Source organism: Pagrus pagrus, assembly GCF_965226575.1.
Source record: "Pagrus pagrus genome assembly, chromosome: 11".
Lineage (NCBI taxonomy): Eukaryota > Metazoa > Chordata > Actinopteri > Spariformes > Sparidae > Pagrus > Pagrus pagrus.
The window spans coordinates 5587812-5614198 of NC_140195.1; the positions used below are offsets into that span (position 1 = coordinate 5587812).

Below are 26387 nucleotides of genomic sequence, written 5' to 3' on the forward strand. Positions count from 1 at the left end.
AAAGGGCGAATTGATAGAAAAAAAATCTATAATCGATATATTCCCACCATCTGATGATTGACTGGTGGTCTTTTAATTCTGTCTTCTCGTTCTTCTGCAGTGGTTTACTGGCATCTGACTGGAGAATCAGGAGAATCAGTCTCAATATATGTAATAGTGAAATGAAAGCAAACATTAACTCGCCTTTTCTTTTTGCAGTTTTTCTGGCGATTCTGTTAAAACCTGCGCTGCTTTTCAGTGGAAACCTGGCGTCTGTGTCTCATGCCGTTACTCACCCCCTTTTGTGTTTTTGGTTGGCTTCCATTCACTCTTTTCTCTTCACATCTTTTCTGTCCCCATTCAGTCACAAGTTATGAGTAATCATTTGCTGAGGTTTTAGGGGAAGTAGTATAATGTTAGTCAGACAAGCATAGACGCATCCACAAAGAATGACCTTATTACTAGAACTGAATTATTTATGCTCAAGCGTTGGCTGGGAGTGTTTTCGGTTCCTGAGAATGTATATGTGGGCTTCATTGTGGCGAAATGTGTTCCTGGAGATATAACTACTACCATGGAAGTGATTTCAAGTCTTTTGCCAGGTGTTTATATGTGGGTCTGTCTGTGGAAAGATTTTTGTCAGCGTGATAACACCACAATCTACTGTAAACTCCTACAACAGTTTTGTAGTTTAGATCACAATCGAGGCTGAGTTCAAAGTCGGGCATGATCCGAGCAAGGAGGCCGAGATTAGTCACACCTGACCACACTTTACTTCACTGGCCCACATTCGTTTTGATGCAGTCATGAAACTTTTAAAACGAAGGCTGAGCTTGGAGATGGGTGTATTAAATCATGTAATATTGTAGTAATGACTGCTGAGTACTCGCAGGTCGGACCGTCAAGATGGTCTGTAGTTATAGTATGTAGTTATACATAGACTGATGCACTGGCTGTACTGATTTTACTGTAAACTATCTTTCCGCTGACCTGCTTGGCCAAGAAATCTCACCTAGCTGACACCGACAGGGAGCTACTAAGGCTGCTAAGTAAACACTCGCATTTGGGCCGGATGCCCACTTTCTGTATGTGTCAAAAGGCTGAAGGGTGCCCAAGGTATTAGGTGCCATTTACTGGTAGAGATGGATTAAGTTAAGTGTCATCCAGACACACTAACAGTCTAACACCTTCCCATCCACCTGATTGAAGTTAAAGACCTTTTAGGCAAGTCTTGCCAATTGGCATCCATCTCGGTAACCAACCCCCTCAGGCAGTTAACAAGACCAGGCGTCTGGACCAGGCCTCTGCATGTATAGACTCAAACTGCTTCAAAGGTTTAAAAAGCTTTTTTATTACAAGTTATTCTTACTCATACTGTTGCGCATGTGCACAGTTTCACGACACCGACTTCCTGTACGGCTCCATCCAGAGCCAGATCACTTCTCCTGCAAAGTGTGAGCAGTCAGTCACTCAGCATGTATCGACTGTGGGACTATTTAAAACAGCTGTGTGTGTCCTCTAAGTTTACCTGCCTCTCCTCCTTATCTTTCTTTTGCTCTTTTGAGGAATATTCTGTTACTGTTCAAAAGGTCCTGGTGGGCACAACTGCTGTGCATTTTATGGCTTCACTCAGCCACTTGTTTTTCTTTCCTCCTATGTTTTCTTTCTTTGCCTTTTTTCTCTCCGTGCAAATATTTCCATCGTCGTTCAAAAGTAATTTAAAAAAGGAAAATACTATATGTTCATCAGATTTGCTCGATTGCCATCCACATGTATTTCTCACATCTTGTATTTTACTTAAGTAACTCGAGTGACTGCAGACTACAGAGTCCTTAAATTAGTTTTCTGGGGGAAAAAAATGTAAAAGGATGTGACCTCAGCCATAACTGTAAACTTCTTGGAAAGCTGAATTTATGAAGTAATGCAAGCCCACTAATGGAAATAGTCTGCAGTTGCTCTGATGACTCTGGAGTCGTTAAGTCATCAGGGGAAGAGAGGAAAAGTTACCTAATCGCTTTTCAACAGGAAACTGACTGGTGAGATATTCGGGTGTTAATGTGTTTATGAAGGGAAGGGAGAGCGTGCAGGTTCGTTTTCCAGCATTTCATCCCCCTGCTAGACACACACTGAAGTACTTGCTCACACAGCAAATGCATTGGGGACAGTTTTTTGGGGATGTTATGAAAAAAAAAGTGACTTTAAACAGGGTTCTTCTGTAAGGAAGCAGCTGTTAGATCAAACTAGCGACCCATTAACGTTTTTCAGCAGGGTTAAAAACTCACCGGAGCACTGTGTGACAAAGGTAGCTTCATGCTAAGATTTGTTCATGTACCAGTGTCGGACATTACACTCAGCGCTCATCAGTCTGTGGCTACTGTTCATGGCTGCCTGCTGAGTTTAGTGAGACTCACTGCTGCAGTTTGGTGAAACTACTAAGAGTTAGATTACTTGTAGTAAAGCCGACCAATATACCAGTTGGCCACTATTATTGCTATCATTGTCATGCCAGCAGCTCCGTGAGGCTGAACTGAGGCACAGCGGTTCTATTAGCGAAATCCCTAAATTTTGACCTGATCATGGCACAAAATACAAAAGTCAATGGGTCACCAAAGTTTTTTCAATTCATCCTTTGGGGTCATGGATATCTGCCCCAAAGTCCAGGGTGATCCATCCAATCATTGTTGAGATGGATGGATGAATGACAAAATTTTGAGGCAATCAGTGCAATAGTTGCTGAGATATTTCAGTCTGGGCCAAAATGGTGGACAGACTGACGCACTTGCCAATGTTGCTAGTGTGGTTAAAAGGATTTGGGTTCAGGTGCCAGCTTCAGTGAGCATTTTGTGGCCCAGTTGGCTGATGGGCCAGACTTTAATTAGACCTGTAAACTATCCAGTAAAACTGAAATGCATTCAAAACTCATCACTAACGTATTACTGTTGTTCAGAGCATCCAGTAACGGTGTGACCCTGACTGCTTGTATTTGAACCTGAAGGTGTTTTATTTGTTGGAAAAAATACTCTGGATTGGACCGACTGGCCCTCGCTTGCATTTTAACACTGTTGATCATCAGAAATCCCTGTTAGGATCCAGTTTGGATCGTGATGGACTAGCCTGAGTTTGAGAAACACTCATTGTTTGTTTACATCATATTTTTGAAACAGTTATCAGCTTTGTGACTATGAGCAGTGTGAGTTTACAGTAGGTTGACTTGTCACGAGACATCTTGTAAATAATTTCACTAAATGGAAACTGATTTGATCATCACTCTTGCTTAAGAATAAGCTTGTAAGAGCCTCGTCGTACGACACACGTCAGCTGATAAGCGATCTTTCCTCGTGAAGCGTATGTAACACGACACATCATGTTAATCCTGTCACAGACAGAAACTCAGACATGACATTCCCATGTTTATGTGGACATTTCTCTCCAGTGGTGTAAGACTGGATCCCAGCCACTCCAGCAGGCTACGACAGGCTGGCAGCTCCCTCGTGTACAGACACACAAGGACCTCATCAGCTGTGAACCAATCACGGAGTGTCTTCCGCTCAGCTGTACTTTTCCAGCCCTATGAGATGTGTTAATCCATAAAGAGAAGCCAAATGACTCTGAGACGATGACTAATTTTACGTCAGACCACAGTCACGCAGAGATTAATGGAGAGGTGACTATAAGCAATTGGCTGATTCTGGTGAAGGTGTAAACCATACTGTACGTAGACCACGTAGTTTTGTGTTTACCAGTGGAAGACGTGTTTCGGCACATTTCAGCAACACCTGTAGATTCTGAAGAATCGGGTGAGAGTGCTTAAAAGTGTGTGTGTGTGTGTGTGTGTGTGTGTGTGTGTGATCTTAAAATGAGACTACGTGACTTTTAAAAGAAGAAATTACACAATCTTCCTCTTAGAAATAAGAAGTGAGTAGTGTCCAGTTGTTTACGGGGGCTACTGTCAGTAAATGTAGGTTAATGGTAAACATGTTAGCAAACAGTCGCCCGTGTACACATCCAGTAGATATAAAGCAACATTATCGTTCATGTGGAGTCATGTTTGTGCCCTTTTAGTGACTATAAGTTCAATATTTACCCTCCTTTGAGCTCTGTTTTTGGTCTCCACCAACTCCTGTAAGAAATATCTGGCTGCTTAACTCCACTCCACGGTCACCGGCTAATCTCTAACTGTGTCTGCCTGTTGTTGGGCAGGTACTGTACAGCTGAATGGGAGATTTTTATGTACTTTCTGCTAAAGAAACAACGAGTGTAAATCGAAACAGTAGAGTTGCGGCCTGTAAAAGCAAAAGAGTTTGTTGAAAGATGCTTGACTGCAGAGTGTGATGATACATTTCCTTGGTTTTGTCCAAGAGTAACCTTTACTCAGGCTTTTATGTCTAATCATCATCACCACCGCCATCATTTATACAAAAACTCAACTTATCTTACTTTGTTGTAAGATGCACCACTGAGCTTTATAGGGGAATTCCGGTATTTTAAACCCGGGCCCTTTGTTTACATGTTTTTTGCATGTAAATGATTCATACTTACTCACTCAGCTAGAAATATTCCTCTGAACTGAAAAGGAGGTGAGTTGTTGCAGGAAGACGATGCTGGAATCATGAGTCAGAATTGGAGAGCGGAGTTTTGAGTTGACCGAGAGGACCCGCCGACAAGTATTTATTTACAGCGTCTTGGCTGAATTTAAAAAAACATTTTGACTTTTTACATGGATCTTATTATTTAACAGAAACGTCTATCCCTGTAGAAATCGGAGACCGTGATGTCAGACACTCAGAATAACAAACTCAGCCTGTCAGTTGCATAAACAAGCACTTTCAGTGGTCGTAACTTTGACAGTCGCGGTTGCCACAAAAGATTACATAGCAGCCACTTCACACGTGTTGCAGCTGCCAGCTGAGGTCATCTAATGGACTTAAAATATGAAAAATGTACACGCCAACACATGTAAATACGTTGCCATATTGGGGACTGTGTCCTTGCCAAAGTGGCCCAGGGTTCAAGTCCAACCTGTGGCCCTTTGCTGCCTCTCATCCCCCCTCTCTCTCTCTCTCTCTCAGCCAAAAACATAATGATTGGGAAAAAAAGAAAATACCGGAATTGCCCTTTGAGATCAAATACTGACTCAAAATAATGATGTAACACCACTGAAATGTGGAAAAAAGGGGGTGTCTGTCCGTCAGGGTTAGTGGAAAGAAAATCCGTTTGACATGCTTCCAGCAATAACAAACAAGCTGGACACTGACATATGTGTCCATCCATACATTGTCTCATCAGGGACGAACAAACACTAGTATGGGGGTCGTACCGGTGACGCCAGTCCAACCCCCCAGGAGCATCCCAGTCAGGATGCAGCATCGCGGCAGACAGGGGAATAACAGGAAGAAGGTACCTGACCGACGCTGTGATGGAAACGACCTTGTATGGGCCGACCAATATAGCCGGGGGGTTCAAAGACTTAAGAGAAGGCCCCCAGTGAGGAGATGGATCGAGAAAACAACCCCCCGTCTAAATCCCTCGCATGCGAAGAGCCTTCTCATGGCAAACCCCACTAATTGTTGGTTTGCTCTCCGTGTTTTGAGAGTGTAAACAGCCGCTCCTTAATGAAATGCTGTGAGAATGGCAGCCAGTGCAGCTTAGTTAGAGAGGCGATAATAAGCTTTGAAAAAATCTCCAATTCAGAACGTGTTATTATGGCTGTGGAAACACTTGCTCCCTAAATCACTCTTAACTGAAGCCAGCCACGAAACCGTGGAACTTCCAGCAGCATCACGGGGGAAATATTTGATCTAATCCTCTCTCCTCTCCTAAACGTCTTTTTTCTCACACCGGCTTGCTCATCCTCGTTATCTTCACGCTCACATTTCCCTTTGTTTTTCCCCCTTATTGAACCGCTCCCCTTGAAGATGTGAAAGAATTCAAAGCTTATGGTTATTGAGGGGTTAATGCCAAGGTCAGGCATCAAGAGAAGGTCACTCGTGTTCAGTCCACCCCCTCCCCTCCCCACCTCTGCCTTTAACAATGGCAGTGCCAGTGGGGTCTAATCCTTCAGAGTAATTGCATTGTGCCGTCCACTCCTTTTAAATATAACCTCTTCTAATTAAGGCTGACAGCGGGGGGTGGCGGGGCAGACATGGATTCAACAGGTCGCCTTGTTTTGAAGACACGGGACAAGGAGAGGTGGGGTCTGGGGCTTTAAAAACCTCCCCCCTTCTTCATCTTACTCCAAACATGAGGCCCCCCCAGCCTCAGGGGGTTTAGATTGTTTTTGTGAGCTAGCTAATTGCGGGGGATTTAAACACGGTTCATCTTGGATTAACCTGAATGACAAAAGAACGGAGAGTAGTGGGCTGAGTGTTTGCGGTCAGTGCAACAGACTCTAACAGGACATTAGGCCATAAATCATACGAGGTATACTTGGCTCTTACACCATACACTCACACAGCACTGCGCTCTCCTACTTGCACCACACCGCTCCGTTGCTGCAACTAGTGATTATTTCCATTTTCGCTTTATGTCACAATAATTTGCTCGATTCTGTGTTACTCAGAGTCTACTGTAACGCCTAGAGATAGCTTGTTTTGTCTGAGAAATGTGACAAATAAGTGTTTATCATGGTTCCATGGTATTGCACAGTTGTCTTTATTATCAGTTACCATGCCCCTACAGGAATAAAAACAGAAGGGTGGTCTTGGTTGAACGAACACTATTATAATTTCACAAAATATTATTTCTTGACGGACATGACACTTGTTGTAAACTTGAAATATATATACATTAATAACACTAACACAGTAGAATTCAGTACCGTAAACGAGCAAATGTACAAAGTATGATAAACATCAATTTTCATACCACCGTGTACCTTAAAACCGATGCAGTGACAAGGCTGATGGTCTCCTCAAGTCGCCTGTGTCTCAGACAAAAAGCTGCTCTTGAACACACCGCAAAGACTACAGCCGACGGCAAACTAGCTTGCACGTTGTGCGCCTGTATGAGAGGAAATACCTCTCCAGATCACCAGGTGGTGGTAGCCTGTAATCGTCCTCTCAAAAAAGGAAAGCAGACGCCTGTGGCGAAGAGGAAGAGGCGAAGAATAACTAGAAGCCACACTGAATTGGTGAAATCGTGGATACTACAGCGACAGGCTCAAAGGGCTTTCTCTTTCCTTTTCTGTTTCTCTTCTCGATCGCTTAGCTGAACCACCAGAGAGATTTCTCTCAACGACGAGATGATTGTACTCGCTCAATCGGCCAAAAAGCCGCCAACAAGGACGGACCAGCGCTGACTGTCTGGAACACACCGCAAAAACTAGAGCCACAGTCATCAGCCTGCTGTGTCATTGGCGTTAAACCCTCCCTGCCTGGCAAACCCCCACAAAAAATTATAATATAAACAAGCTGCATGTCGTCATATTTGAGAGGCTGGAACCTAACTGATGTTAAGTGTTGCTGCTAAAAGAAATGATGATTAATTGAACGCAATTAAAATGATTAATCATTTTAGCCCAAAGGTTATCTGCCACTGTGACATCATCATGTTTGTGGTCGTACGTGACAAAACTCCTCGAGAGCCACGGAGGGCATTACAAAACTGTTTACTTAGAAGCACTGTGACGAGTAAATCGACTTTGACGTGTGAAACATGTTTATTAAATTATTGCAGATTAAGATTTAGGACTAATCATTTAACACCACACCCAGGGCTTTTATCTCAGGAGGGAATATCAGATGATTTTTTAGACTTTCTTGTCTTTTCTTTGATTGATCAGGGATGAACTTATAGTCTCTGTGTTGCTGTTGTTTGTGTGTTGGTTGTGTTTGAACAGATTTACTTCCCCCCCTCTGCTGCCGGTCATAAACCCAGCTGACCTCCCTCATTTAACCTCCTTTAACCTCCAGGGTCAAAGTTCAAATTAACTACTAAATCGGGCCGGGGCGTTCGGCACGGACACAACTCGGGACTAGAATCCAGTGAGCAAACATCACATTTTTTTTTCTGAGTTTCACCAGGATCAGCTGAAATGTCACAAAACTGTTTATCAGACTGAAAAAACTTTGTTATTTCTCAGGGGAAAAAAAGATCAGTTTCAGTGGGAGTTTTCATGAGTCAGCCAGGATGTGTGCGAGCTTGTGGGGGTGTGATTGAGAAGGTGGGCGGGGTTGATTTTTCTGTGTGTGTATGTTTTGTGTGCGCCTGTGTGTGTCTCCACCAGTAGACCGCTGTAGTAAACAGAGTGTGCTTCTCAACTCTGTCACCTTCTTTTTCGATCCCACCAAGACTGTCGGATTTACTCCGTCAGGTGTTGTCACTTAAAGATTGGGATTATTTTTACCGCACTGACACACACGTTCACTCATTAGAGGGACTACAGATCGAGTTCGATTCAGTTTGGGACTACAACTTTCACCACCTGCTGTTTATTGGACCTTGGAGATACTGACTGGTTCTTACACTGGAGCTCAAAGACGTTTCCTCTCCTGGGAAGAGGAGTTTTTCTATGGTGGGTGAATATAATGTAAATGCTTTATCCTGGATTCTAACGTGATGACACTTTTTCTCTTCAGTAGCATTGTGTTGTGTTTTATAAGTCTTCATTCATTCCCTGTAAAAACAGTGGATTACAGAGCTAAAGGAGGAAGTATTTCCTCGATTAATTGGTGAGTTATTAGATCTACAAAACATCAGAAAACAGTGAGAATTCAATAACTTTGTTGTTTTGTTTAAAATCCAAAGATATTGACTTGATTGTATTGTAAGAAAAGGAAAAGCAGCAGTTTCTCCAAACTGTCAAATGACTCAAATGGTTAATGGAATAATTTTCTAAGGATCAAGTTATCGATTTGTCTGTAATTGTTGTAGATCGAAGCTAAACATTCAACATTTACATTAGCAGAGATATTTATCAGTCCTGATGTAATCCAGCTGCTTCGCGAATGTTAAACAAATTTCGAGAAAATCAGGAAAAGAAAATGCAAATGATTCTTGTTTCCTTGCTGGTTTCCAGTACTGTTATGCAATTATTATTAGGAGTGTTTTCATCGAGATCAGCGACAGGTGGCGCTAATTCTCAATTTGGAAAATCATTATACCGTTACAGAAGAAGCGGTTTATGAAATGATGAAAGACAATGTAGAAAAACACGATGGAAATGTGACATTTCTGTTAGTTTCATGAATTAATGTAATCAAGGTCACATCACATCTCTGTGGACTGATGAGGGGACGTCTGTCGCTATTGTTTGTCCTTTCAGAATGAAATGTTACGTCATAATTTATTTGCTAAAGATGTTTGCATCTCCAATTAAGCCTGTTTTGTCCTTTGTCAAGAACGTCAACAACCACACCAAGCGGGTGAAATTTAAAAAGGTTGATGAAAACACGGCTAACGACCGGTTTAGTTTTTTGTGAAATACCTGTTTTTTTCTGTCTGTGTGAGGCCGTGAATGTAGCACACATTAACATCTGTACAGACCGGCGCTTTAAGTCTGTTTTTCCTCCTGTGTCTGCAGATTTCACATCTGCTTCTCATATCAACACACCAGTGTGCCCCCTGGCACCCACCAGCCTTCTCTCCTTTCCATATTCTTTCATTGGAAGTGGTTTCCAAATAATCAATTTCCATGTCATATTTGGAGCAGCTTGTGTCCAAATCACATTTCTAATTTAACTCGGGATACTCAGCTCTTTTTCTTTCTTTCTTTTTTTTTTTTTCCTCTCACTTCCTCCTTTTTTGGTCTGGTTCACCGCCCTCCTGTCTGTCTCTCTCTTCTTCTCCTGCCCTGAAGCTATGGATAGGAAGGCTGGTTGCGTCACAGTCCAGCCAACATTGCCTGAGACAGCAGTCAGTACACTTGACTTTGTTAGAGCCCAGAGAGAGAGAGAGAGGGAGAGAGAGAGACCAGCTGCCGGTGAGTGGTGCTTTTCTCACGAGCTCGTGTTGATCATCCCGAACTGAACAGTGTCGGGCTCGGCTGTGTGTCGTTCTTCACTTCTGGGAGGATTTAGTGGCGTTTCTCAGCTCGAGTGTGTTGTATTTTTTCTCCCAGTGACGACACCGTGACAGTGGCATGTGTCATTTGGGTGTCATGTAAATATTTGACTGTGCTGCGGAGGTCAGATGTGTTTCAGCCGAAGTGGATGTAATAAACAATTAAAAAGAAAAACTGAAATCTCTTTAGCTTTTGCTCCAAATACAACCTATAAAGAAATTACAGAAGAATTTCCTGTTGCCGGTAATTGTTGCCGTTTTTGTTTACGTTTGGATTCAGCTGGAAAAAAATCGCACCACGTCTAGTTGTCCAGAAGGAGAAAATGAGGAGGTAATATTTTTCTGGGGCAAACTTTGCTGCATGTTGAAACATACCTTTCACTGGAATGCAAAGTCTGCTTCACAAGAGAGGAGCTACAGTATTTCCTGTGAGCATGTTTGTTCCTGAGTTTGTTTCTTTTTGTGGCAAATGCTTAAGTGTAGTGTGTGTGTGTGTGTGTGTGTGTGTGTGTGCGTGTGTGTGTGTGTGCTGTTGGATGGACCTGTCTGATTTCGTCTTTCGATTATTTGCATTGCTCTCTGCTGTATGTGTTATTGGCAGGGGATAACAGATAGAAAGAGGTGTGACAAAGTCTTTGACACACCATCAGGACGGTCTTTTGCATATTTATTACCAGGAGAGAAAATGCAAATGTTCCATGATGGACTCGGGAGCTATAAACTTCTGCTGTGCTGCAGAATACACATAAAAGTGATGTCACTGAACAAATGGTATAAAATGAGGCCATTTCTCCTAAACGTCTATAGTGTGTAATCAGGGAAAAAACCCTCCTCCTCCTTCATGTGTCACAGTGCAGAGGAGGCTGACTTTATGAAATGTTTGTAATCTGATGTCCAGATTATATCCAAAGCAAATGAGTCACTCAAACTGTTCCTCATTCTCATATGAGGCTGATACACTACATTTGATGTGTTCTCAGAGTTTTGACGACCTTTGTAGCTGCAGAGATCTGCGAAAGCTGTGACATAAAAAGAAACATAAAAATAAAGTGATTTACGTAAACTGACTAAACCGCTGGCTCGCTAAGGATGTATTTCCACTGCACGGTACGACTCTCTCTGCTCGGCTCGACGCGGTTTGGTGCCAGGCACCTTTTATCGGTTTTGTTTTCCCACTGCGGCTGGTCCCTTCACAACGTAGGTGGGATTCTTGGCAACGACGCGTAAAACAACACAAAGATATAGGAACAATAGAGGATAATTATCCTTTTGTTTTCTCTTCATTGGAAACCAAGCAGAGAAATGTCTGTGCTTTGTCAGTAGACCAGTCAGTAGGTTCAAGTGAATTTAAAAGAAAAAACTGCAGTCGAATTCGGTTGGTGGGTGCCGATTTCAGTGATGATTCACAATGACCAATCGGTGGCGTGTAGCAGTGTTAACCCACTGCTAACTATCACCTCAGCATATCAGGAGCCTCGACCAAAGTGATGCCAAAACTTCTGACGCTGAAAAACTGAAAAAGAGCAAGTTGGCTCAAGCCGAGCCGTGCGATGCAGTGGAAACGCAGCTTTATTTATCTCTCGCTAAATCCCTCACCTGAACAGTAATCTCCTATCATTGATTAGCAACTGTTACAAGGCACGGCTGACCGATCTAGCTTTTGATACCTCTCACGTGTATTCAAAGAGATTCAAGGGTGCGATGTCTTCTTTGGCCTTTGCAAAACACGAAACACAACAGCCAAAGTATAAAGAAACTGATTTAAAAAGTGTGTTCAAAAGCTATAAGCTGCAAATGTTAGCATGCCTGGCTAAATAGCTCACCACCTATTAATGCCTACCTGGCATTTCTTCCACAGCGAGGTGCCGTTTGATTTACTGACTGGAGTTACAGGTTATGTGAGAAGAAGCTCTGATCAGGACCTGCTCACATCAGCTGTTTGGGAGATTAGATGCTACTACTGTATTAGCATTTAGGCTAACATTAGCGACTCTGGCTGCACTTAATTTGGTTTGGAGAAGTTTAGATCATTAACATTTTATAACTAATTACATTTTTAAAACTACTCATTTTGAGTGGTCACTGTTATATGTGCTGGCATAGCAACAGTAACCGAGGAGGGTGAGGCTTAGCAAGCGGTCAGCTGTTTCTCGACCTGTTGGATTTGTACCAATGATGCTGCATTCAAATGTCTCAGAAATGAAGTCGTAACGAGCAGAAATGAACCTTTAAAGTATCAGTCCCATGTGTTTTAAATGTACAGTATGACTTATGGGGATCATTACGCACACCTGCCGTCATCCTTTTATTTTCACTTGCAGTTATTAGCTTTGAATGACTTCATCCCCCGTTAAACGCCCTCCTCATCCCCACATTTGAAGTGCGTTAGTGAATGAATGCTCACCAGAATTTAACGCCGCGGCTCCTTTTGATGAACACACTCAACATGTGTTAGAGTAACACACGCACACTCTCCTGAGAGGGAGAAACACAACAAGTGCCTCCGTTTGAGTAAATCCACATGTGTGCGAGGCGTACGGTACCAGAAAGAGGGAGAGTCGGTTAATGGGGAACAGGCATGCAGACAGGCAGGCAGGCAGGCAGTCTCGTTGCATAACGGCAGGCAGTAAAAAAGCCTCCTCGCCCAGCCAGAGGACAGATGGCGGCAGAGTAAAGCAAGCGCACGTCAGTGGCTCTCTCCCATGCCACTCCTCAGCAGATGCATCGTTTATTTATTGAAAAATAAATCGGACTCGGGCCAGGCCGGCCCAGCTCTCCCTCTTTGATCTCCTGCAGCCGCACTGGCCGCTGTTTTCAATCCCACCTACTGGCCCACAGCTAATGGCATCTCTGTGTAATGTTTAGGAAAGCAGGCCCTCTCCAGCGTACGTAGGGAGGCCCTACGGGGTCGAGTGCTCGCTCCCAAGACGACAATGAAAACAGGCTCTTAGATAAAGGTAGCAGAAACATCACATGTGGCACGTGAGTTGATGAAGAGCTTTTTTAGATTTTAAAACCTTTTCTCTGACAATCAATCACACTTAACATCATAACAGGTGATTATATTGTTAGATGCATCTGAGAACTAAAGGATATCTTGACAGCACAGTACGCAGAGGGGTGAGTGGCTAAAGAGGAGTTAATGCCTGTGTCTGATAGGTCCATTTATTTAAGATGATGTAGGAAGTGTGAAGTTGAAATATTTCAATATAATACTAATATTATTTAGTAATAATAATGACACTAATTTAATAGTTAAGTGATATATTGAAACTCATTTCAAAATAAAATAAAATTGAATAAAATTTAATTAAATAAGCTGACACCTTGGGGTCAGGAAAGTTATTTTTTACAATTGACGATAAATTATCAGTTGATGGATAAACGAGTCCTAGATTAATCAATAATGAAAGTAATAATCCCTACAGCCCTATAATGATGGCTATTTCCAAATGTCTTATATGTACATATCTTCTCTGCCTTATATCAGTCTAATATATAGATATTGATTAAAGCATTAAAAAAAATTTCAAAGGGTCGATAAGGATTTGTGTTTTTTAGCGTCACAAAATCAGTTCAATCCGGATAATCGATTGGTTTTGATCCATTTTTACAAGGCGAGTTTATCCATACAGTATAGCACTGTTCAGACACAATGCATTTTATAAACATTAGAAAGAAGACTTTAAGACAACATTGCATTTAAAAGACACACAAAAAACCTGAAACAAATAAATCGTTAAACATTACAAAGGAATTGCATTTTTAAAACGATAAAAACACAGCAAGCAAATAAAAAGTCAGATAAAAAGTGGTAACTGGTAAATTCACGCGCATGTATATAGTGCTTTTCTGGTGCTTTACAACATGTCACATTCACACACACACACACACACACTGATGGCACAGCCATGCCCGTGAATACTTCTAAGTGTAGCCGGGGGATCCTGGGATCGAACCGCCAACCTTTCATTTATTGGACGATCCACTCCTCAGTAAGCCACAGTCGTGCTTTAAGCCCAGTTTGAGCAAACCTCAGGTATTCAGTAAGCTTGTTCCACAGTATTTGAGCATTGAAACTAAAGTCTGCTGCACCCTGCTCGGTTTTGATCCTGGGAACACTGAATAAACCTGTCCCAGATGACCTGAGGGACCTGGATCCTTCATAATGTATAAGTAAATCAGAGATGTATTCAGGCCCGAGGCCGTTTTTTGCTCCGTAAGCAGGTAATAGGATTTTTAAAATCATTCCTTTGACACACAGGAAGCCAGCGCGGTGATTTCAGATCCGGTGTATTGTGCTGCACTTACTTAGTGGACTACAAAGGAAAATGACATGTAATGATGTGAAGGATTACAGCAGAAAGAGTTTGCAATTGACAGAGAAGTATTTAACAGACACAGGATGGTACACTTGTGTTTGTGTAGTCTCTGCACTCTGTACTTTAGTGTACTGATGCATGCGCAGGTCAAAGGTCAGCACACGAGGGTATTGACTGTGAAAATGAGACGGTGGTTGTCTCTCTTTGAGTCGTAGACTATGAACCACTGATGATGTGTACTTGCGTCTGACTTTTGGGTCGTCTTTGATTATTTCGACGCTGTAGACCGTATGAGTTGCTCTGACCAAAGTCTGTCTGGATGTTTGACTGACTTCACTGCAGTCACACTATTTGAACAAGACTGTGCATGACTCTGCCTCGTCTAGCGCTAACCAATCATTTGCATGCGTGGGTGTGTTTATTGGGATGCGCTGGAGCTTTGCTGCTTTTCTCTTTCTGTGTGTTTTGTGAAAGAGAGAGGAAAAATAAAACAACAAGGCCAGGTTGGGTTTTTTTAAGAAAAACAAGAGGGCGAGTGCGTTGGCTCGAAGCTACCGTGAGCGGACTCCTCCTGCCCCTCATGACTGATGAGGAGGAGCGGCGTTAATGCTATCATAACTCATCTGCTGAGGAGAATCTCCACCCGTTGCCAAATCAGTGATGACTTTCATGTTAGGACAGGACCTTAAAGCAGCCTTCTCTGTGGGAGTGGAGTGATGGTAAGCATTAAAGTTGGCCCGCGCAATTAAACACGGTGTACCTGGATGTCACCGGCAGTCTCAACAAAGACTGAAGTACAGCGAAAACATTTCAGCGGCCTAAACAAAAAGGTTTTAGCTCAACTTAACCAAACAGAATCCGCCGTTGTCCCCCGATATGAAGCACTGGTGAAGCTGTTGTTCTTTGTGTTGATTCAGGTTCGCTTTGATTTCGTCTTTTCTATAGAGTGTGTGTGTGTTGATGGCCGCTAGGAACAATGAGTGTGCTCTATGGGTGTGGGCACCACTATGACAAACAGCTGTGTGTGTGTATGTTTATGTGTGCGTCACAGAGCAATGCATGTGTGGGAACATGTGTTTCCACAATAAGTCGATAAAAGATACGATTTTTTAAATTCTCTCGCAGTAAATGTTTGTGTTGTACATTAACCCTGAACCCAGCTACACTGCCTCCAGTCTCACACAAACACACAACAGTAAAAATTACACAAGAAAAGCTTAATTAAAAACTCGAGCTGGAGCATGTTTCCTCTCTCGGCCAGCTCTGTTGTATAATACTTATCCTATTATTATGCATCTGGTTGGCTAGTTATTGTCTTGTGTTGACATTAATTTCTCCACATCAAAGATTGGTTTTCACAACCAGTTTTTTTATTTGAAACCAGTCCAACCAGATAAAATATCCAGATTTGTTATGCTCAGACAATAACACACCTCTTATCAAATATTTTACCTCTCCTCCCCCTTTTTTATTGGACACGCGCAATGTAGAAATCAGCTTCACATCCTGTTCTTGTGAAACGCTTTGATGGAATCACTTCAAATTGGGCACAGAAGTCGACTCGGCTTCAAGGATGAGCCGGTGAGAATTTGGTGGTCAAAGGTCAAGACCACTGTGACATCACAGTGTACAACCCTGGTGCAGTTATTATAATTTTAGCATGTGCGAACTGCCACAAGCAGCAGATTAGATCATTTGTGGCTAATCTAACTAAAATAGAAGAAATCTCTGCAGGTCTGAATTTTGAGTTTCTCGGCAGCCGCACACTGGGTGCATTGCTAAGGACCCAAGGAAGTGCATTGTTGACTCTGAAGTTGTTTGGATGATGCACTAATTAACATTCATTTCATAACAACTAAAATGAAACTTTTGGCTTTTAATAATGTACTCTCTGCAAACGAGGCGTCTGCACTGGGCTTAGCCTCAGTCCCACTGCGTGGGATGGTCCCAATAGAAAAGCTCAGAGCAGTTAACCAGACGTTCAAATGCCAAACCAACCTCTTAGTCCGCACCCTGAAAGTCTTTTCTCTTGTAAAAGTAAAAGAAGATTGTTTGGAAACACTTCCAATAAAGAAATAAATCTCACCTTTTGTGAGCTTTTCTATGGGAGCCATCCAGGACCGTCTCCCACACAGTGGGAGAGAAAGAGGCCACATGAGGCCAAAGTTTGTCATCGCTCTGTAATACCATCGACTGTGAGTGAACTCTGAGTCTTTGTAGTTTAGTAAAAGATTCATGTCAATATCAGGAGAATCCTGCCATTTTAGGTCTTATCGACTCTGCAGTGCTCCGTCGATATCTCGTGTATTTGAAGCAAGTAACTAAAATTACCAATACAGTCAATCTTTTTGTCTTTTTGTCTATGTTCTGATTTGTAGCTCTAATTGAGTCTTTAATTTGTCTTTATTTATAACTTTAGTTACAGATTTTGAAAACTAAACGTATCCAGATTCGATCAGAGATTCAGTTTTGATAAAATGCTGCCAAACTGAATCTCTATCAAGCATTACGCAACAAAACAACAACAGCCCATTATCTCTGTAAAGATACACCATCATAATAATTAGCTGTGAGAGAAACAACAGCCTATGGCTTGAATACCCTTTTTTTTCTTTTCACCCCTCAACCACACATGTGTTCACGGTGATGCGTGCGATTACATAACTGCTAGGTGTGCTCTGGCAGGACAAGCTGTTCCGGAGGAGGGCTGGGTAAGGTTAGAGGGGGAAATGTGGTCAGGTTGCAAACTGATAAGACGTGGAGATCATTACTGAGCAGATTCTCTCTCTGCTCCTCGCTGCAACCCTGTGATGGATGGGCCTTGTATCACATTGAGTCAGATCTGTAATCTGGGTTTGAATTTATCTACGGCCTTTCCCTCAGCGTGTCACATAGATCCGTACACAAAGACTGATTACCCACAGATTTTCCAGCCTGCGAGGATGTGGCAAGCCGACAAAATGTATTTAAAATTTTCCTCGGGAGCCAAAATTGTGATGGTGGTGAGGATGTTGCAGCCAAATTGAACTGCCAGGCTGTTGCTGTAAACCCACAATTTCCATCCTTAATTATAAATCACATTTAAGACATTTGAATCGAAAGCCAATATAACTATTCCCCCACTTTTAATGCCTTTAGCATCAGCTGTTTGTAGTCGTCTTGCGCTCTGTCAAGCTGTTTGTTTGCACCAAAAGAAGATTAATAATTAAAGTAATTTAATTGAAGCGAGCGGCTACAGGATGTGTTTTTAAAGTGGTGTTGGAAGAGCCTTTGCATGTTGCGTGCCAGCGTTCGAAGGATTTAAGTGTTAAGGTAATAATCCTGATTCACCTCAGAAGACTCCAGTCATCTTCTTCCAAACAAGAATGGCTTTATTACAGCTGAGCGGCTGGTGCGCGGTTCATCGATGACACAGACCTTGCAGCGGGCATGCCTGCGTTTGCAAGTCCATGTATGTATATGTGCGTGGAAGTGTTGCCGTGTTTGCAGGATGTGTGGAAACAAGGGTGCATAAGCAGGTGCCACGTGGCATTGGATGTGCTAAGCCAAGACGAAGGGCCGCTGTGGGGGCCAGTGTGTGTTCTCAGCTGTTGAGGTGGGGGGGGGCTGTGTGTATTAGTGTGTGTGTGTGTGTGTGTGTGTGTGTGTGTGTGGCATTTCATCTACAGTCACTCATGCTCTCTCCCGAACCTCCCCACTAATCCGGCAAGATCTGAGAGCAGGCATGCGGGGGGGGGGACACGCGACACGCACTCACATGACAAGTGTTGTCTCGCACACATTCATACGCTCGCAGTACGAGGCACGCATGGCCTCGCTGTCAGCTGTTCGGCACGGTCACATTCTCTTACAGTCAGCTTCGCTTACACCCTCCTCCTCCTCGTTGTGTTGAGAAAACTGATCCAGATCCAGTAACGGCCGGGTAATGAAAGTCAGGTTGTCCTCATACCTGGGTATCAATCATCCATCTCATTGATAGGAATGTTCAGTATTGCAAAAATTCTCTGTTGCACAAATCCGGAGCTCAAACTCAAGTTATTTTAGGTCCATTTTCAGGTATCTGCCATGCATCTAAGATTATAAGCTCTTCTAGGTTTGATTTTTTTTTTTTCAGTTTGGTGCTTTCTGGTAACTCCTAGGGCCTTTTTCTTCATCCTATGATGCACTCGTTTGTCTTGGCCAGCCGTCAGATATTTTCAGCTACTTTCGTTGCAGCAGGAATGTGAACACCCCAACTTGATAGTGAGGAAGGCCGACCGATCTGGACTATTGTCTAAATATGGCATCTGATTTGCTCAGATTTCTCTGGCCCGGCCGTCTGTCTCCGCACCTCAGGGAGAACATACCACCTCTGTGCGACGGGACATTTGACTCTACTACACGAAAATGTGCGAGCATGTGTTGACTTCAGAGGAGCATAAGTAGGTGATGTTGTAACAGCTTTCTGCGACTTGTCTGCTTCTGCCACGAAGCTGTCTGTGTGGCGGCGTGGCCGTCAAGTGGTAAGATGAGGTCAGTGACTCAGTCGGAGGTGAGACACTTCACTCCTCTGTACCTGCAACTTGTCGACGTCACAGTCAACGTCAACTGCAGCTGTTGAGAAATGTCTTGAACTGAATAGCACTATAGTCACAGTGAGCACAGGACTGAACAGGATCCCAGTGTGTTGAAAAAAGGTAGAACACACCTTTTGTCCCGGCTTGAAATACCTCAACAGCTATTGGATGGGTTGCCATGACATTTTTGGCATATTTTGCCAAAATGAATCCTACTGACTTGGGTGATCGCCTGAGTTTTGCCCTCAGCTGTACTTTGTGGTTGTTTGTGGTATTTTGTCATCGTGATATGAGACTATATATATCGTCTTCAATTTTGGATATTGTTATTTCGTGATCTGGCATAAGTCTTGTCTTTTCCTGGTTTTAAAAGCTCCAGAACAGTAAAGTGATGTCATTTTCTGAACTTATCACACTGTTCGTACTTGTTTTAATACTTTCCTTTACCCACTTAGTCATTATAGCCACATCACTGATGATTATTTATCCAGAAATCTAGTGAGGTAGCAGTAGCTATGACAACAATAGTGTCACAACATCAACATTAAGATCAGGGCATTCGTTCAAAGTATTGTGAAGGTTGGTTTTGTCACATGCTTTTGAGGCTATGTTAATATATTGAGATATTGTCTATATTGTTTAAAAATATTGCGATACCTTTAAGGTCTTATCACCCGGCCCTGCTTGGTAAAACATTATTATAAGATGGTGAACATGGCAAACATTATTATTGAATAACATCGGCATGTTGTCATTGTGAGCAAGTCAGCAAGTACCATTGTGCTAATGTAGTCAATAGTTGCCTACTCACACATTCAGCAAATAAGGAAAAACATGATCATTACTTTGACGTCATCATTGTGTTCATCGAATGAATGAAAGTCCAATGTTCACCAGCAACTTAGCCCACCCCTCCATTTTGCACGTTCACACCTAATATCAGTGCAGTGTGTTCATGTCAGACGATAAAGCACCAGTAATTACCAGGTAGTGTGTTCCACAGTTTCATTTGATGACATGATTGATGGCGAGAAGTTGTGAACAAATTGCGTCCATGTTTTTTTTATCTCCATCCGATGAATAGCAAATAGCATCGTGCTAATACCAGGATCACCACAGCTGAAGACCGCATGTTGGAAATACCTGCTCCCCGTCTGTTTATGTATGACATGATGAGATGACATATGAGGGTGTTGAAGGGTTGTCCCATTTCGTAGGGGCAGATTTATCAAATACCTCTTGATTTCTGTCGTTTTTATGCTAAAAACAGCCGTCTGCTGCAACCAAAAGTGACACAATGAGAGTGGTGAGACTGAAAAACAGGAAAATTGCTTGAAATCCAAAACGATGGGCTAAAAGATGCTAAAATGCTCCAAAGAGTTCCCAGGTGATCATTTTGTTGCTTCGTCCCTAAGAGAGACACCTTTCACATATGAGTAGTCATGTGATCTGTTGTTCATATAAAAACATTGGTAATACTGTCTCAAAGATTAAAACTTGGATCTTATTTTGGTAGACTAATTAGTAATTACAATATTGGAACGGTCCACTGCTCCTTTTTTTTGCTCTGTCACACTTTGTTTTAGTTGTGTCACCATGTTCCCATATCTCATCGGTTACCTTCGAAAGTACAATATTATCATAACTGATAGAGATGAGCCAAAACTATGAAAATAAGACCAAAATTGTAATAAACCGGAATGCAGTTGTGGGAGGGAGAGCATGTCAACAAACCAGGCCGTTCTCGTAGCCTCGCTGACTCTGGTCTCGGTCTCTTTCTATTTAAAACCTGGTGGGGGGACTCAGCCTGGGTATAGTGACCCTGGGTGTATGAGAGGAAGGGAGGAGTCGGTGGTGGTGGTGGCAGCCGACCGAGAAGAAGGGGAGAGAGAGGAAAAAGAGGAGAGGACCCTGGCTCGTGGAGCTCAGAGCGGGGCTGTTTAATCTCTGCAGGACCGTCAGATGGCTTTGACAGAGCACAGGCACCAATTAGGCTGCAAGATTAGGGGGGCTTTGTACTTCTGAAAAGCTTCTGGATGGACTTTTTTTTTTTTCTTCCTTCCTGCCTTGGGTTTATATCTTTACTGGGACTCCTCACCCTCCAATAACCTTATCCCTCCCTCCTTCCCTCCCTCGCTCCTTCTGTCCTCTTCAAGCTCTGCGACCTGCTCCTTAAAATCTGCGATTATACCTGGCTAGACATTGAGAGGAGTGGATTAATAAGGCAGCTCGACAGTGTGGCTTGACGGGGGCGCGCTGCAGAGTGAATTAGCAGGCCAACGTGGTGGCGAGTTGGATGTTTATTGGGGTCCTGGGAGCCTGCTGGCATGGATACAGAGGCGATTTGCAGGAGTGGGGGCGACTCCTGCTCCGGTCTGCAGAATATGACGGTAGAGTACCAGGGGAGGGCAGAGAGGGAGTCATTTGTATTGAATTCTACGTTACTTGATGGCACTTAAACTCTGTTATGTCTAGCGAGAGCATTTGGCAGTGCATATGCATGTATATTAACAATATAGCTACTCAAGACGGACCTATGTCACAGCGTTTTGTCAGAGGATGGCGTCCACGTCTGTAGTGTTTACATGAAAGCTACATTCCCGAGCTCAAACCCCCGCTGTGCACATACACCCATATTTACACACACTCACATGCACAGACACACTGCTCTTCTTGAGTACATGGAAACAATGACAGGAAGTACATTAGCGGGACCTCCATTGTATCTCCCCATACGTCCTCGCTTCCTGAGCCGGGTGTGGGTGATGGCGAGGGGGGACACAGGGTGGAGTGACTAGATGTAGAGGAGCCCTCTGGTGCCACCCGGACACCGCTGAGGTGAGGGGAAGAATAGTAAGAAGGGGGGAGGACGGGGCGTATCTGTCTGGGCCGAGACAGAGATCCTTAATCCTGCAGCCTTCTGCTGCCCGTCGCCTCGGCGGCCTCAAAGTGTCCCAGTTGCTGACCTGTGGTCAGTTTCATTGTTTCACCTCTCGGGATACGATTTCAGATTACGTAAGTGTAAGCTTGTCCCAGATCAGCACAGAAGGTGAAAAAACTAACTTTAAGTCAATTAGTTGTCCTCCCGCAGAGGGGGACAGATGGTGGGAGGGTGGGAGTCACCAAACCTCAGGAATGCCCGTGGCAGCGTCTGTGGTCATTTAATTGTGGCAGAAACAATAGTCAGGCAGGGAGCTGTTTATTCTGAATGTGTGTGACTGCTGTACCCTTTCACTTTGGCCCAGTCTGTTAAAAATGTTTTTGTATTTTAATGCAGGGACCTCGTGTACTTGGCAGTCATGTGATTTTAACTTTCTCTTGTCCTCTTTTTCCCCTCTGTGTCTCTGTCTCTGCTTTCAGGTTTGCCACCACCCAGACTGCCTAGACCTGAATAACAAAAGCCCCCTTCACCTGTGTGAGTCATGTGACTCACGCTGCCATTCAGAGAACACAGACAACATGCACTTTGACCGGCACCCCCGATTTGACTTACAACCTCAAGGTAGACTTGCTGCTGTATTTCTTTATTTGGTATTCTCCCTCTTCCAGTCATACCCATTGCCTCATTACAGGATGTCACTGTGTAAATAATATCAAGGACACTGAGATGAGTTGTTGTCTACATAAGGCAAAACACGTAAAACATCTTGTCCCATGTGTTACGTGTGAAATTCTGACCTTTTTTAGTCTACGAGAGTAGTTGAACTCTCATTGTGACTGCTTTTAAATGGTTGGTTCATCCAAATAAAGAAACTTAATTTCTCACCTGTCTCTAGTCCTAATCTAATCTGATAATCAGACTGAGTTCATGTTGTTCTGTGGTTACTTTCCTGTATCAGGATGACATATCCATCCTGTTAACGTCATTTTGAGATGACTTGGAAGCTGAAGTAGGTGTTGTCCCGAGACATGTTCACATTGCAGGAGTTGTTGCGTCTTTGAATTGACTCATAACAACCTGTACAGCTGTGTTGATATCTTCCACGCATCTGGCGTAGGAAGCAAGCTATTCCGGAAAATGACGCCGTCAGCTGTTATTAGTGTTTTTTCCAGCTGGTAGAAACTGCCATCGTTGGGCGCAATGCAAACTAGGCTAATGCTAACGAGCCGTGCAGGGTATTTTAGATTTTTTTGCCCACGCCTTTTGATTTCCACCCCTGAGAATAGAGGTTAATTGAATTTGGCTAAATCTGACACTGTGGGGCCCAGGCTACAACTTGGGTCCTGTCATTTAGCCTGTGTTTTTATCTGCATTTGGAAAATTAGCGCCGTTAAAGGTGTGCCGAATTCGCTGTTAGCAGTTCCTGTTTGCAGTGTACTTATGAATGCACATGCCACTATGACTGGATTTGTTTGATACTGAAGCAAATTTAAAAACATGAGGATTCTCAGGCAAGTTCCAGAGTAATGAGGAGCGTCTTCTAAGCTGATTTATGGACGTTTATTCATGATATACATCAGAGATAATCACCACAACAAACCTCTGATCCAGACTAACAATGATTGATTCCAGAAAGAGGGGAATCTCAAAGACAGATAAACTAAAGTAAAACTATCCGCATGGCGAGATAACACAGGAAGCAGGGTTTCTTTTTCCTTTTGGATGAACCGACCATTTAAAGCTTGATATTAAAAGTTGTGATCCCACAGAAGGAAATGACTGTTGTGTTTCTGACCTTTAGCCTCCATCCTGGCTCGGAACGTGTCCACACGCTCCTGTCCCCCGCGCACCAGCCCCCCCTCCGACCTGGAGGAAGAAGACGAGGGGAGCAATGACCGCGGGTCAGTAAACCCTCTGTTATATCATGCTAGTGCTCATGTAGTCCTGCCTGTCAGCGCAGCTCTTTTCCGTTTTACACTGGACGATAATTTACGGCCATGTAACATGTGTCTGCTGACAGTTTTTGATCACTTATTTCCAGGTCCCCATGGTAACATTAAACAGGCTGTTTCTCATATGTTGGCTTCTTTTGAAGAACGGGGATATAAAAGGTATGTTAATGTGTGTGTAACTGTGTTGCAGGGAGCGTAAAACTGGGGGGATGAAGTTGGTGAAAAAGAAACCACGGAGACGACACACTGATGTAAGTAATCATGCAGACACATGGGCTGCCGTGTGCAACGTAAAAAGTCCCCCCCATGAAACTGCAGATTCATTTCTGTTCCTGGAAGGAGGGCACTGCTTCTTCACCTCAAAGCTTTTAGAGATATTTTGAGGGACATTAAGCGTATTTTTTGCTTATTTGTGTGTGCACAGCTACTATTATTCTCCGCAGCGATGATATAACATAATGGTCTCCCAGGCTGCTCTTTGTCTCAGTCGGGCAGTGTAGTGAGAAGGAGCCCCCCTGTGGATCTGCTGAGAGCTCACATACAGCTCGAGCCCGGGGTGGGCCGGCAGAGCTGCAGCCCCACCTGAGTAAGCTAACAGTGTGTCTGTGCCCCCTGCAGGACCCCAGTAAGGAGTGCTTCAGCCTGAAGTTTGATCTCAACGTGGACATCAACACAGAAATTGTACCTGCAATGAAAAAGAAAACCTTGAGGTGAGAGGGGAGAGGAAGAGGAGGAGCGGCCGCACAAGATGTGTTGCAAGAGTCTGAACCGTAATTAACAGCTTCCTGTTTATCTGAACTTTACCAGAGAGGTTTTAGGTCCAGTGTTTGAGAGGAACGGCATTGAGCTGTCCCGGGTCGACTTGTTCCTGGATCAGTCCAACACGCCGCTGTCCCTCAACTTCGAGGCCTACCGATTTGGAGGACACTACCTCAAAGTCAAAGGTAAAAACAACACATGACACATTCATGCAATTAAGCCCTATCCTCTACAGTACATTTGTCCTCGTCTCTGGTAAAATGAAAGAAAAGCAGCACAGCACCGTTTGCACTCATTCAGCGTTTATTTAAAGCTGTTCTGGTCTAGAAGCACAAACTGTGGCCGGATGGGAGGATCGGCAGCGGAAATTCATACCAACATGATTTATCACTGCCTTTTCTGATAAAAGCAGGTGTAAAATGTATTTTATTGGACACACACCGAGGGAGAAACACAAGCCGGATCAAAACAGTGAGACCTCGGACAAATTACAGGAAATGAGAAGATGTAAAGATAGAAACTTTACAGAGGCTTTTCATCCAAGAGCAACTATGTGAGAGTTTGGATTTAATTTGACCTCTCTGGTTCCCTCAGTGGGCTCCGGCTCGAATATGTATTTTTTTCTGACCTTAAATGACCCACAGCAGGCCCGATTTATTGTTTGCAGCAGCCAGTAACACAAATACAGCTTTTCTCTTGCAGAGGGGAGATTGAGACGCACTCTGACTTCCAAATGTGTCTTCTGTTCATTCACTTATGTCACAGGCAGCGGCAGAAAACACTTTCTTTAGCAATCCGTTACTCTACGTAGACACAGAAGTCATTTAGCTGCATGTGATGCAAATCAGATGAGCTGCACCTGGTCGCAGTTACGTTTGTAGTCTTTTGCATACTCCGTTCATTTTGCATTCGAAAGGTTAAATTGCAGCAGGCATCAAATATTTCTAAACACCTCTCTGGTAGACGTGGCAGGTCATGTTGGCATTTCTAATTCAGTCATTATTGCCCTTCGTGAAAGGAATATGGGCAAACACTCGCACCATAAACTTAAACTGTAATCGCAGCTATAGAAAGTGTTGATCTCTCACGTTGTTAATAGAAAGTGCGAAGCCTTTTTAGTCTTGTAGATCAAAGTCGTTCTGTATTTTAGACATCACGCTATTCTTATCTTTGTTCCTCTAACAATGACTAAGGGGTACAGATGGCGTTGGCCAGCTTCCTCTTGCATCCTTGTTTCTGACGAGGAGGAAAAGGAGTGGACTGCATCCTTGGAAGACATCCTAACTAAGGGAAAAATTGTCACTTTCCTGCTCAACCTTGTTCCAGCAGATCATTAGGATTCCCATGACTCTTAATAACACAGCAGCAGCTTGATGACTCTGCCAGCTTTCTTTCCCCAGTGGAAACTGGGAACGGTGCCTCTCCTCTGCGATCGCTGCAGTTAAACTTGTTGCAGCCTCTGGATCAAAGGCCCATTTAAAGCTTTCCATAAAAGAGATCCTATGCCATGACTAACTGCTATTCTTTTGAAATCGCCACCACCCCGACTCACACCTCTTGACCACAGTCTGGAGTTACACACAGTCTGAAACGGAGAGGTCGAGGGCAAACAGTCTACAGCTGTTTAGTCACGTGTTCGGCTCTATTTTGTTCTGTATTGTTAACACTTTCCATCAAACCTCAACCCCTTCACTCACATCGATCTCATAGTGTTGGGGTTTTCCCGCAGTAGGGAGCTCTTTTTCAGCGAAAAATGCTCTAAAAAATGTCTGCACGCTACCCGACCAGGCTAAGTTAGCAAGTAGTTGTAGCATTTAGCAGCTAAAGGCGCACATATTTCCCTCAGGGGTTCATGGAGACTAAAAACAGAGCTAAAAGAGAGGGAATATTTGGACTTAAATTTACCAGATGGCGAGAAACACACCTGAATAAAATACTG

General features: G+C 43.4%; 1 protein-coding gene across 5 annotated transcripts in view; it reads left to right on the top strand.

Annotated features, from left to right (window-relative positions):
* The window catches only part of plekhg5b (pleckstrin homology domain containing, family G (with RhoGef domain) member 5b), a gene marked incomplete at its 3' end in the record, with an annotated part of 71582 nt that overhangs the window by 21492 nt on the left and 23703 nt on the right, over positions 1-26387 (top strand). For 2 of the 5 annotated variants that reach the window (XM_084367654.1, XM_084367655.1), the window contains exons 3-7: positions 22217-22358; positions 23539-23638; positions 23880-23940; positions 24308-24399; positions 24497-24633. In XM_084367654.1, coding sequence (XP_084223780.1) covers positions 22217-22358; positions 23539-23638; positions 23880-23940; positions 24308-24399; positions 24497-24633 — 532 coding nt within the window. Of the gene's footprint in view, positions 1-8224; positions 8492-9808; positions 9899-21173; positions 21247-22216; positions 22359-23538; positions 23639-23879; positions 23941-24307; positions 24400-24496; positions 24634-26387 lie in introns of those variants that run through there. The other 3 variants (XM_084367657.1, XM_084367658.1, XM_084367656.1) reach the window with 3 other exon arrangements.